The sequence below is a fragment of the Loxodonta africana genome, chromosome 2 (genome assembly GCF_030014295.1).
Source record: "Loxodonta africana isolate mLoxAfr1 chromosome 2, mLoxAfr1.hap2, whole genome shotgun sequence".
In the NCBI taxonomy this organism is placed as follows: Eukaryota; Metazoa; Chordata; class Mammalia; order Proboscidea; family Elephantidae; genus Loxodonta; species Loxodonta africana.
Window position 1 is genome coordinate 122,075,411 of NC_087343.1, and position 12,140 is coordinate 122,087,550.

Sequence of the window (12,140 nt, forward strand, 5' to 3'; positions counted from 1 at the left end):
GCATTTGTAGGTGTGGACTAAACAGGCGTAATTAAAATGATAGGGAAAGTGCATTTAGCTGAAGAAGGGTATGGAAACAGTGCTTTGCAAACAACGTACAGTATATAGAATAGTGAATTCTAGGGTAGGTGTCCTCCTGAGATTAAAATTTTCTTCCAAGATCAAATTTCTAACATTTATACGGCACGTTCAAACACAATACCAGTAAATTTGTTAGTTCCATCATTATAAAGCCCACTTTGGCCAAGCTGAAAGCAATCTGCAGTGCCCAAAAAGTAAGTTACACATACAGGGCACTTCATTTCCTGCTGTAACACCTGAATTCCCGCTAAGAACTGGAGAGCTTCTCCGCAACGCACAACTCTTGCCTGGGGGCGGGGCTACTTACCACCACCCAATCTCCGTGTGGAAATGGGCAAGAAGGAACCCGAAAAATTGCTTTAGGGACAGCGCGTGCGCCTAAGACCTCCTGGTGGGAGGGATCTGAGAAGGGAAGCAATCAGAAGCTTTCGTGTCCTCTCGCGGGATCCTCTCTACAGGCCACGTCAGGGAATAGAGATCCTGGCTCCGAGCGATAGGTGCCGGAACAAACCGACCGTAGGGGGCCGTGGACACGAGGGTGTCTCAGAGGGTAGGACTTCCGCCGGAAGACAGGGCGGTTTCCCTGGTTTCTCGGCGCAGAGATCCGGCCAGGTTTCTCTCTACGAGTTCCGAGCTGGCGCTCGGCGGTCCCGGGTGGAGATGGCTTGCGCTGCAGCGCGGTCACCTGCCGACCAGGACAGGTGGGTCCCGGGGAGGTGGGTTCTGAGGAAGAAAGGGGGTGCTGCGAATCCGCGACACTGCCCCGCCCGCCTTCGACAACGGCCTCGCCGCTGGAGCTCGGCCCTGGCCGCAGGCCCTGCGCCTCTCCCGGGGAGCTTGTTCCAATCCCAAGAACTTTGGGTTTTTTGAAGTCTTTAATGTCTATAACACAATTCTTTTTCATTTGAGAGAGTAAGTCCCAGCCTCAGAAACAGACAGCTGTATCTAACTGAATAGTTACAGCATTGCTTTGCTTTTATCATACGTGTGTGTGTTTTTAACAGTTACCTTCTCTAGCAAGTGATGTTGGTCTCTTCACCTAAGAAATAAAGTTTTCTTTTTAAGTAACTTAAGTAAAAGACAACGGGTTTGATTTGGTTGGGTTTTTAAGGAAAAGAGAGACAACTTGAACAAAAATATTTAGTGTAGGTGTACCAGCAATCGTGATGGTGACGATGATGACTGATTGAATGAGTTTGGGGAAATCCTGTTCTGGTGATACCAGCTGTGCTTTTTCTGTGTCAGGTTCATTTGTATCTACCCTGCTTATTTAAATAACAAGAAGACCATCGCGGAGGGGAGGCGCATCCCCATAAATAAGGTGAGGGGATGACCGGCATCTCTGTCCTTTAGGGGCGGGAGGGCTGTCCGGTTAGAGCCGTGTGAGTTTCTTTTACTTTATTACATTTCTTTAGGATCTGAGGGGAGCAGCAGATAAGAATTGGGGAGGTTACTTTAATATTGGTGAAGCCAGAAAGGCATTAATTTATAGCTTTAAAAGATTTTTAAACTGGTTCTTCATGAGCCTTTGTTTTAAAGAAGTGACAGTCTGTAGGGCTTGCATTTTTTTTTTTTAAATCGTAGGTTATGATAGTTTTCCCCTTAATAAAGGAAATTAAAATCCTGGCATTGTACAGTATAATGTCCAAAAGAGTTGAGTTTGTAAAAATACAGAGATTCGAAGAAAATTCAGCTTTGTTGAGTTTTATGTTATTTTTATTTATTTAATTTTTAAGGAAGTTACTTTAAAATTAATACTTTACTAAAGTAGGGTGTTTAAAAAGAATATGATTTCTCCCTTGTGCTCTTTGGGTAGGAAAACACAAATTCTGTGTTGGTGTAGTGGTTAAAGTTTGGCCAGGTGCCTGATGCCAAGTAAAAGATTTTTGTAGAAGCTTTTATTTTCAAAATTGATGTCAAATTCTGCTTTGTAAAGAGTCATATACATTTTGTAATTACAATGACAAATTTAAGGTAACTTGGTCTGAAGCAACGAATTAGTTATGTTTGTGTTATTTAATAGCTTCCATTTTGCTGCCTAAATATGTAAAGGGAAGTCTGTTTTGCTGCCTCAGGGTAAAAGAGAAGATGCCAAAGTACTTGTTAAGAATAATGCCTGACTGCGGGGACCATGGTCTCAGGGAACATATAGCTCAATTGGCATAACATAGTTTATAAAGAAAATGTTCTACATTCTATTTTGATGAGTAGCATCCGGGGTCTTAAAACTTGTGAGTGGCCATCTAAGATATGGTCTTGCCCCATCTGGAGCAAGGGACAATAAAGAAAACTAAAGGGAATGTTTAGTCCAAAGGACTAATGGACCACAACTACTATAGCCTCCACCAGACTGAGTCCAACACAGTTAGATGGTGCCCGCCTACCACCGCTGACTGCTCTGACAGGGATCACAATAGAGGGTCCTAGACAGAGCTGGAGAAAAACATAGAACAAAATTCTCAGTCACACACACAAAAAAAGGCTAGACTTACTGGTCTGACAGAGACCAAGAAACCCCAAGAGTAAGGCCCCCAGGCACCCTTTGAGCTCAGTAATGAAGTCACTCCTGAGGTTCACCCTTCAGCCAAAGATTAGGCAGGCCCATAAAACAAAATTATACTAAATGGGCACACCAGCCCAGGGGCAAGGACGAGAAGGCAGGAGGGGAAGGAAAGCTGGTAATGGGGAACCTAAGGTTGAGCAGGGGAGAGTGTTGACATGTGGGCAACTAATGTCACAAAACAATATGTGTATTAAGTGTTTGATGAGAAACTAGTTCTGTAAACCCTCATCTAAAGTACAGTGAAAAAAGAATAATGCATGACGTTAACCCATGGTGACAGAGGCCACTGGTAACAAGCCCTAAGATAGTTTGGAGAATGATTGGAATAGTAGGAAGGAGTAAAGACAAGCATGGATTGGCTGATTGATTTTTTAATAAACTTTGTTGCATAGCCTACATACAGAAATATAAATGAATCATAAATGTACAGCTTGATTAATTTTCACTAAATGCGCACACCTGGGTGACCAGCACCCAAATTTTAAACAGAAACATTACCAGGACCCCAGAAGATTCCTTTACATCCCCTCCCAGTCACTATCCCCTTGCATACTCAGACATACAAGGATCACCACTGTTCTGAATTCTAATACCATACATTACTTTTACATATTTTTGAACTCTGTATAAATAGAATTATACGCTATGTACTCTTGTGTATGGCTTTTTTGACTGAACTTTATCCTGAGATTTATCTACATTTTTTAGTATAGCTTGTTAATTCCTTATAGCAGGGCTTCTGAATAACGGCATTATTGACATTTTGGGCTGGATAACTCTTTGTTGTGGGGGACTTTTCTATGTATTTTAGGACGTTAGCATCTTTGGCTTCTACCCACTAGATGCCAGTATGCACGCACGCACGCACGCACACACACATGTGCAGAATTGTGGCGATCAAAAATATCTCCAAACATTGCACTTGTCTCTTGGGAGGCAAAACTTCCCAGTTGAAAACTCCTGCTTTATAGTATTACATAGTGTCAATATACCACAGTCCGTTCTACTTTTGGTGGACAATTGGGTTGTTTCTAGTTTGGGGTAATTTAAATATTACTGTCAGGAACATTCTTGAACTTGTCTTTTGGTGAATGTACTTTTGCACTTCTGTTGCATATATACCTTGAAGTGGAATTGCAGAATTACAGGGAATGTGTATGTTCTGCTTTAGTAGATACTGCCATTTTTCTAAAGTGACTGTATGTGTAATAGTTGTTTAATTAGTATTTGTTGAGCACCATGCTAAGTGCTAGGGAATACTGTATACTGCTGAACAAAACAAAGTCCTTTCCCTGGTGAAGTTTACATTTTATTAGAAGGGAGACAGACACAAAAGTGTGAATCGATATTATTCCCAGAAATTTTTAAAATTTAACATTGAAACAACTGTACCTTGTTTAAAAAAAAAAACTAGGGTTTTGGTATGTGCTTTGATCATAGTGGAAACCTTGGTGGCATAGTGGTTAAGAGCTGCTAGCTTATAACCAAAAAGTCGGCAGTTCAAATCCATCAGGCACTCCTTGGAAACCCTGTGGGGTAATTCTACTCTTTCTTATAGGGTCGCTATGAGTCGAAATGAACTCGATGGTAATGGGTTTGGTTTTGATCATAGTATTTGAAAGGATTTATACAACAGTATAGCAGTAATCCTCCTCAGGCTAAGCTGTTCAGTGTTTTTGTTTTTAACTCTTTCAGGCTGTTGAAAATCCTACAGCTACAGAAATTCAGGATGTATGCTTAGCAGTTGGACTTAATGCATTTCTTGAGGTATAATGTGGTTCTTTCTTTACTGTTTTCCACAGTAATCTCATTGATGTAATACTTTTTTGAACAAAGCCTGTTTTTGTTTTTTATATTAGAAAAATAAACTGTACTCTAGAGAATGGAATCGCGATGTTCAGTACAGGGGCAGAGTCCGGGTCCAGCTCAAACAGGAAGATGGCAGCCTCTGTCTTGTACAGTTTCCATCACGTAAGCTCTTTTAAATGAATGTATAGAGTCTTGGGATAGGTTATCCCTATGTAATACAAAAATAGGCTTTAAAACGGAGCTTTTGAAAAGTAAAAATCATAATTTATATTCTACAGATTTTGCTATTGGTGGGTGGAGAGTGGTAAACAATGGTTCTGACTTCTTTTAGGTTAAGAACGTCTTTGTGAATGTGATGAAACCTGTTAATCCTTTCTCAAAAAACCACTTTGTGAACATTTTATAAACTTCTAGAAGTCCATCATTGCTCCCAGGTTAAGAGTATAAAATAAATCATTAAATGGTTAAGTGTTAACTACCTTTTCATATACTGGAGACACTTGAGATATGTTAATAATTTCTATTCTTAATCTAAAAAGCAATATTGAGTGAAAAAAAAAGTGAAATGCATAGTATGATACCACTTAAAAAAATATATCACTTAGGTAAGTTTAAATACAAAGTATTATTGTTGTTTATTGATATATGTATGTGCATATTTTTGGAACAGACTAGAAGGATAAACTTTATCTTAAGATAGTACAGGTAAGTCCCCAGCTTATGACAGGGTTCCATTCTGATGACTCTGTCATAAGTCAGTTCTGACGTAAGTCAAATACCTTTTTTTTTTTTTTTTTAGTTTTAATTATTACTGCCATTTATCATGAGCGTCTTTATAAATCCTGTCTTTGAACATCTGCGCGTAAATGTCTGAGAATGATATCAGTAAATTACATGCTCCATTGTATGTAGTACGTATTACGATAAGTTGTCCAAAAAAAAAAAAAAGAGACGGTTGTTAAGTGTGGTTCGTTGTAACTTGAATATGTTGTAAGTCAGGGACTACCTGTAGTTAACCTGATGGCATTCGGGGTGGAGAGTGAAGACTGTAGCTTTATCTCTAGTATTTTATTCTTTAAAAAAAAAAAACAACAAAACTGGACATCAGTATTCCAAAATGTTGATTTTGGGGTACTGGGAATATAAGCGTTTCTTTACATATTATTCATCGCTTTTCTGAGTTTTTTATTTCTAAAAATTTTAATTAAAAAAAAAATTGATGTGTTCATTTAATTTGTAATTTTTTTTCCTTGAAACAGTAACCCCAAACTGACAATTTAAGTGTTTTTAGTTGAATTAAAATAGCTTGATTTTTATATAATAAAAACTGTCAGGATTGTCAGGCATTACTAGAAACTTAGATTCTAATGTAGGAGGCAGCAGATACCGTATTCTGATGTGTTCTTTTTCCTCCTGTATCTTTTTTTTTTTTTAATTATGGTAATATATATATATAACATAAAATAAAATATTCCATTTTTAAGTGTACATTTAGTGGCATAAGTTCATTAACAATGTTTTGTAATCATCACCGCTATTTCCAGGACTATTTCATTACCCTAAACCTAGTAAGCAGTAAATCCCTATTCTTCCCTCCTTCCAGCTCCTGGTAACCTCTAATCTACTCTTGTCTCTATTAATTTGTCTGTTCTAGATTTTTATATAAATGGAATCGTAACATTTATTGTTTTGTATTTGGCTTATTTCACTAAGTATTATACCTTCCCACTAGCAGTGCATGAGGTTCCCAGTTTCTCCACATCCTCACTAACACTTGTCATTTTCTGTTTTTTTGATAGCCACCCTAGAACGTGTGAAATACAGTCTCGTTGTGGTTTTGATGTGCATTTCCCTAATGATATTGAGCATTTTTGCATGTGCTCATTGCCGTTCATGTTTTTGGTGACATGTCTATGCAGATGCTTAGCTTATTTTTAAATTAGATTGTTTTTATTTTTGAACTGTAGTAGTTCTTTATGTATTCTAGATAAAAATTCCTTATCAGATACATGACTTAGGAAAATTTTCTCCCATCCTATGGGTTATCTTTTCACTGTCTTGATACTGTCTTTTGATGCACAAAAGCTAATTTTGATGAAGTCCAGTTCATCTGTGCCTGTGCTTTTGTGTCATATTTAGAAAAGAATTGTCAAGTCCAACATTGTATAAATTTCCCCGTTTTCTTCAAAGAGTTCTATAGCTTTAGCTCTTAAAACCATCTTGAGTTAATTTTTGTATGTGTTATAAGGTAAAGGTCAAACTTTATTCTTTTGCATGTGGATATCCAGTTTTCTCAGCACCATTTGTTGAAGAGGCTCTTCTTTCCCCACTGAATGGACATGGTACCTTGTTGAAATCCATTGACCACAATTGTGAGGGTTTATTTCTGGGCCCTTAATTCTATTCCAGTGGTCTGCATTTCTGTTCTTATGCCAGTAGAGCACTGTTTGATTACTGTAGCTTTGTAGTAAGTTTTGAAATTAGCAAGTATGAGTGTTCCAACTTTAATTTTTTTTTCCAGGTTGTTCATTACTTAAAAAAAAAAAAATTTTTTTTTTAATACAAATGTTTATATGTTAATCTTGTGTTGAATTTATTTATTTGCCGTAACAGTATTTTTGGTGGATCCTTCAGGGTTCTCTACGTATAAGATCATGTCATTCCTGAAGAGAGAGCATTTTCCTTCTTCATTTCCTATTCAGATGCCTTTAATTCTTTTTCTTGCCTAATTGCTGTAGCTAGAATTTCTGGTACAATGTTGAATTGAAACCAGCACCCCTGTCTTTGTTTCTGATCTTTGGGAGAAAGCTCTCAGTCTTTCACCACAGAGTACGATGTTAGCTGTGGGTTTTTCATTAATGCTCTTGGTCATGTGTAAGGAATTCCCATCTGTTTGTAGTTTGCTGGATATTTTTATCATGAATGGATTTGGATTTTGACAGCTGCCTTTTCTGTGTCAAGTGAGGTGATAATTTTTTTTTTTTTTTCTCTCTCTCTCTCTCATTCTATTAATGTGTTGTGTTACATTGACTGGTTTTCTTATGTTGAATTGCCCTTGCATCCCTGGAAAAAATCTCGTTTGTTCATGGTATATGACCCTTTAATATGCTATTGGAATAGGTTTGCTAGTGTTTTGTTGAAATTTTTGTAGTATATTCATAAGAGATATTGCTTGGTAGTATTCTTTTCTCCTGTATTTGATATCAGAATGAGTTAGGAAGTATTCCTTTTCTTTTTTTTGGATGAGCATGTGAAGGATTGCTGTTAATTCTTCTTTAAATGTTTGGTAGAATGGAGTCCCTGGTTGCACAAATGGTTAAGCTCTTGGCTCCTAACCAAAAGGTTGGTGGTTGAAATCCACCCAGAGGCACCTCGGAAGAAAGGCTTGGCAATCTACTTCTGAAAGGTCACAGCCATCAAAAACTCTATGGAGTGCAGTTATATGCTGAAACACTTGGGGTCTCCATGAGTTGGAATCATCTTAATAGCAACTGAAAAAAAGAAGAATATATATATGTAACTATTTGTTAAAATTCACCAGAGAAGCCAACTAGTCCTTGACCTTTCTTTGTTGGGAGGTTTTTGACTACTGATTCAATCTTCTTACTTGTTATACATATACTGTCTTTCAAAAGATGGAGGAAAAAACTTGATTTGACCAGTAAATAAAATAGAGGTAAAAATTGAGGTTGGACAAATGGTACATCCAGTTTCCAGTAAGAAAATGTAAGATAATAAAAAGAGAGGAAAGCTGAGGAACTGGATGTGTTAGAATAAGGAAGGCAACTACTGGAGCTGGTAGGTGCACAGAGGAGTGTATATACACATAGAGCATCTAAGCGTATGGGTAAGATCTAGTATAGCTTAATGGCACTTAGGTTTTGTTACTAAAGACTTCAACAGCCACACGTTTCTTTAGCTTAAAGATATAATGGTATTCTGACTCTTTGTTTCCAACTCATTATTTTTAGATATTTTCTCCTTTGATCTTCAAGTCAATGACTAGGACCAAGACCAAAATTTTGTTTCAAAGTTAGTGTTTGAAATTTTGATTTTGCTCATTTAGATACTTTCAGCATTGTTCTCAGTCTCAGTACTTCATTTTCTCCAGCAGAGGCCCTCACTTGAGCAAGTCACTGTCTTCACAGTCATTTGATTGTTTTGGTTTAATTCCTTCCCATTTTCTTAATATGGTGATGGTTTTCCAGACTTTTATAATATTCAAATTAATGACCTTTTATGTCTTATTTCTCATATTATACACTAAGCCTAACTTCTGGTTCCCAGGTAAGTCAGTAATGTTGTATGCAGCGGAAATGATACCTAAACTAAAAACAAGGACACAGAAAACAGGAGGTGGTGACCAAAGTCTTCAGCAAGGAGAGGGAAGTAAAAAAGGAAAAGGGAAGAAGAAGAAGTGATTTGGTGTAAGAATCAAGTATGCGCTATTCCTGAAACAGACATGAATGGAGGCCTCCGTTTTGTATCTGAGAGGAAGGAAGAAGCTTTTTATTTGCATCTTTAACTGTGAACTTTTGTGCCTCTCAGCTTCAGCATCTGAATTGATAATGAAATAAAGAAATTTACATCAAAAGTTTGCATCTAGCATTTATGCAGTATAAAAGAAAAAAATTGCCCTTCAGTGCTTTTCATGGATGAGAGCGTATTTTTTAAATGGACAGTGAACTGTACCATAAGTTACTTGAAATCCTGTATCTGCTTATCCTCTGTGTAACTTGTGCTTGAGATAAATTTAATAACATTTTAACTATAAAACTTGTTCATCTTTTAAGTCAATGGAATAAAATTTGAAACTGACTTTAGTAGCTTTTGCTTATGAACTAATTAATATCAGCAGAAGAAGTAATTAAAGAGAATAAAATGGATAGTGGAAGCCTAGACAATGTAAGCCTAAAACTAAAAGAAAATAGTTAAATCATCTTTGGGATCTGTGAACAGCCAGATCACATTCTTTTAATCTGTTATTGTAATTGAGTTGTTCAGTTGCTAGTTTTTTAACATATGGAAAGCCCTGAGCTTTTTTTAAGCTTTAGAAAGAAATGCTTATTTTGTAGGTTTAAGAACATTGATTGATGTTCTAAAATTACCTATGCTTTAGCACTTTGAGGTACACTTATTTCAAGAATCTAAATTGGATTGGCGCTTCTGACTTTATTCCAAAGTCCTATCTCTGAAAGTGGTGAAGATTTTGTGTAAAATATAAGAGAATTTGTATATGGCCATATGTTTTTGTCTGTTGAACCCCTTTTAGGGAACAACAGCCTGGCCACAAGACATGACCTAACCTGAACAATGGTTTACTTCTCAGGAATTTGAATCTGGAGTAGAAACAGAAGTATAGATGGTGACGGGAGCTAAGTCATCTAATGTTCTCCAACTTCGAGCATCCTGATTCTCATTCTTCCAGAGGCCTGGTTGTTTAGCTCTTCCTTGAAATTTGTGAGCCACCTTATATCTTTTCAGTAAATCCCTTTTTCAGGTTTTCATTGATTGCAATCCAACAATCTCAATTGATTCTGAAATAAGCTGACCCAAAATTGCATAGCTTTAAAATGGGGCTGCACACCCCAGGCTGTATGAACACAATCCATTGGCGTGCAGGAAGAAACATTAGTGTTTCTATTCATATTTTTTTCTCAGCCTCTAGTAGTTTCTGTGTTACATGCTTTATAATGGACATAATAGTATAGCAGTTTATATAGTTCATAAATACTGGCGGGGGCGGTATGCAAAACAGTTCTGAGCAGTCCTTGTTGGGAAATTGTATCACTTAAGGATGTGTTTTGCTGTGTAACAAAACAGTAAGGGACTTTAGCAGGAGTTTATTTTTTTCATATAACATGAATCCCAAAGGTAGGTTTTTACAGGTGTTGGTTTAGCTGCTCATTGATACCGCCTTTGTATCTTTCCACCATCTGTGGCATGTTTCTAACATCCTTAACGATTGTTGGCCTCAAGCCTGTAAGAGGGCTGAAAGTGCCAGGTTAGTCCCCCTTTAAAAGTAGAGCAAAGGATTTCTCAAAATCCTTCCCAGCAGAGTTCTTCTCATTGTCAAGAGCTGTGGCACATGTTCACCTCTAGTTGCAAGGGAGCCTGGAAAAATGAATACAGAGCTTTTTTAGCCCTGATAGTAGAGGTAGCCAAGGAAGAAGGCATTAGAGAATGGATACTAGGGCAGCACGTTTAAAAGGTTTGCCACAGAAGGATGACTGGAATCTAAAATTGTTTTTGTTTTGGGGTGATAAGGATTGTAAGAAGAGGTTTTAAAACTGTTGCTGTAACAATATTGCTCTTTCTTCAGGTTGCAATCAGTGCATTACTGACCTTGTTTGCTAATAGATAAGTGGAAAATGGAATTGTCTGTAAAGACCAAGTTTGAGCATTTAATCATATGTTGAAATACCATTTGTATTTATTTCAGTGAACTGTGTTCATATCCTTTGCCCACTTTTTAAAGACTACATAATTTAAAATAGTTGGCTGTTTTAATAGAGTTTGTTTCCGTTTCAGGCATTAACTTCCCTCTGGAAGATGAAGATTCAATTTTTCTTCCTTCTCACATACCACATGTGTGTATACTTCCCATCTTTCCATCCTGTCGATATATTTCATAATTTCAGTCACTATTCAGAGTTTATATTATTACCATATATTTATTCATAGCTGAGCCATTTAGTACCTTTGCTACTTAAAAGTGTGATTGGGGATTCAGCAGCATTAGCCTCCCCTGACAGCTTATGAGAAATGCATAATCCCTGACCCCAGCCCAGAATCAAAATGCATGTAACAGTGTTCCCAGGTGGTTCTATTCTATGTACATTAAAGTTTGAGAAACACTAAAGTATGCTATGGTCAGTTTTGTTTTCTGTATAACTTTTTCTTTTCCTTGGAGCTAATTATTGTCTTGATCTTTTATTTGCTTAGTTTCTAAATATTCACTAATGTAACTACAAACTATCAGTTGTCAAAATAGTCATTCAAAAACATTTACATCAGGTAGATTATTTATTCTATCTTAAAGAAGCTTCTTCTGGAGCTTTTTGTCTGGCTCTGATCTCTGCTGGTTACCCTGTAGGCCTAGTGCACATCTTCACTCTGGGTCTTTCTCTCTGTCATCATCTGGGGTGTTGGATAACCTTTTTATTCCATGTATTCCCCTTCCTTGGGTTACTCTTGTTTTATGTAGCTCATCATCAGGATCTTTCTGATAAATATGTAGATGTTCTTAGGGTTTGCATGTCTGAAAATGCCATCATTCTACTCTCAACAATTGTGAGGATGATGCAGGAACAGGCAGTGTTTGTTCTCCTGTGCATGGAGGGTCACTATGAGTTGAAACCGACTTAAAGGTACCTAACAACAACTACTCACATTGTTTGGCTGGGTATAGAATTAGAATAGGAAACCATTTTATTTCACGTTTGAAGGCATTGCTTTCTGGTCTTCTGACTTCTCTGGCTGATGAAGGGACAACCAAACCATTCTAATTCATAATCTTTTGTGACCCACTTTTTCTTGTTGAAACTCAATCTGGTTTTCAGTATTCTGAAATATCATGGTAGTGTACTTTGTGTGGGTCATTTTTTTTTTTTTGTCCATCGTGCTTGGTACCCAGCCGACCTTTCAATCTGGAAACTTTTGTGTCCTTGAGTTTTGGGAGCTTTTA

General features: G+C 37.3%; 1 protein-coding gene across 5 annotated transcripts; it reads left to right on the top strand.

Moving 5' to 3' along the window:
- Positions 1-588: 588 nt before the first annotated feature.
- On the top strand, positions 589-12,087 carry SRP19 (signal recognition particle 19). Of its 5 annotated transcripts, XM_064275004.1 has the most exons (6): positions 633-782; positions 1,327-1,402; positions 4,340-4,411; positions 4,504-4,615; positions 8,425-8,485; positions 10,985-11,097. In XM_064275004.1, the coding sequence occupies exons 1-5, from the start codon at positions 742-744 to the stop codon at positions 8,457-8,459; spliced, it is 336 nt and encodes a 111-aa protein (XP_064131074.1). In that variant the 5' UTR covers positions 633-741; the 3' UTR covers positions 8,460-8,485; positions 10,985-11,097. The 5 variants fall into 5 exon arrangements, with proteins under 5 accessions (XP_003405058.1, XP_064131074.1, XP_010588141.1 ...); XM_003405010.4 differs by lacking the exons at positions 8,425-8,485; positions 10,985-11,097 and adding an exon at positions 8,741-9,279 and having other exon boundaries at positions 589-782; XM_010589839.3 differs by lacking the exon at positions 8,425-8,485 and having other exon boundaries at positions 10,985-12,087.
- Positions 12,088-12,140: the final 53 nt, after the last annotated feature.

Coding starts and splice junctions, on each gene's coding strand:
- SRP19 (XM_003405010.4), top strand. CDS start 742: ATGGCTTGCGCTGCAGCGCGGTCACCTGCCGACCAGGACAG. Junction 1,403..4,339: donor GGCGCATCCCCATAAATAAG/GTGAGGGGATGA, acceptor TAACTCTTTCAG/GCTGTTGAAAATCCTACAGC. Junction 4,616..8,740: donor TCTTGTACAGTTTCCATCAC/GTAAGCTCTTTT, acceptor TCTGGTTCCCAG/GTAAGTCAGTAATGTTGTAT.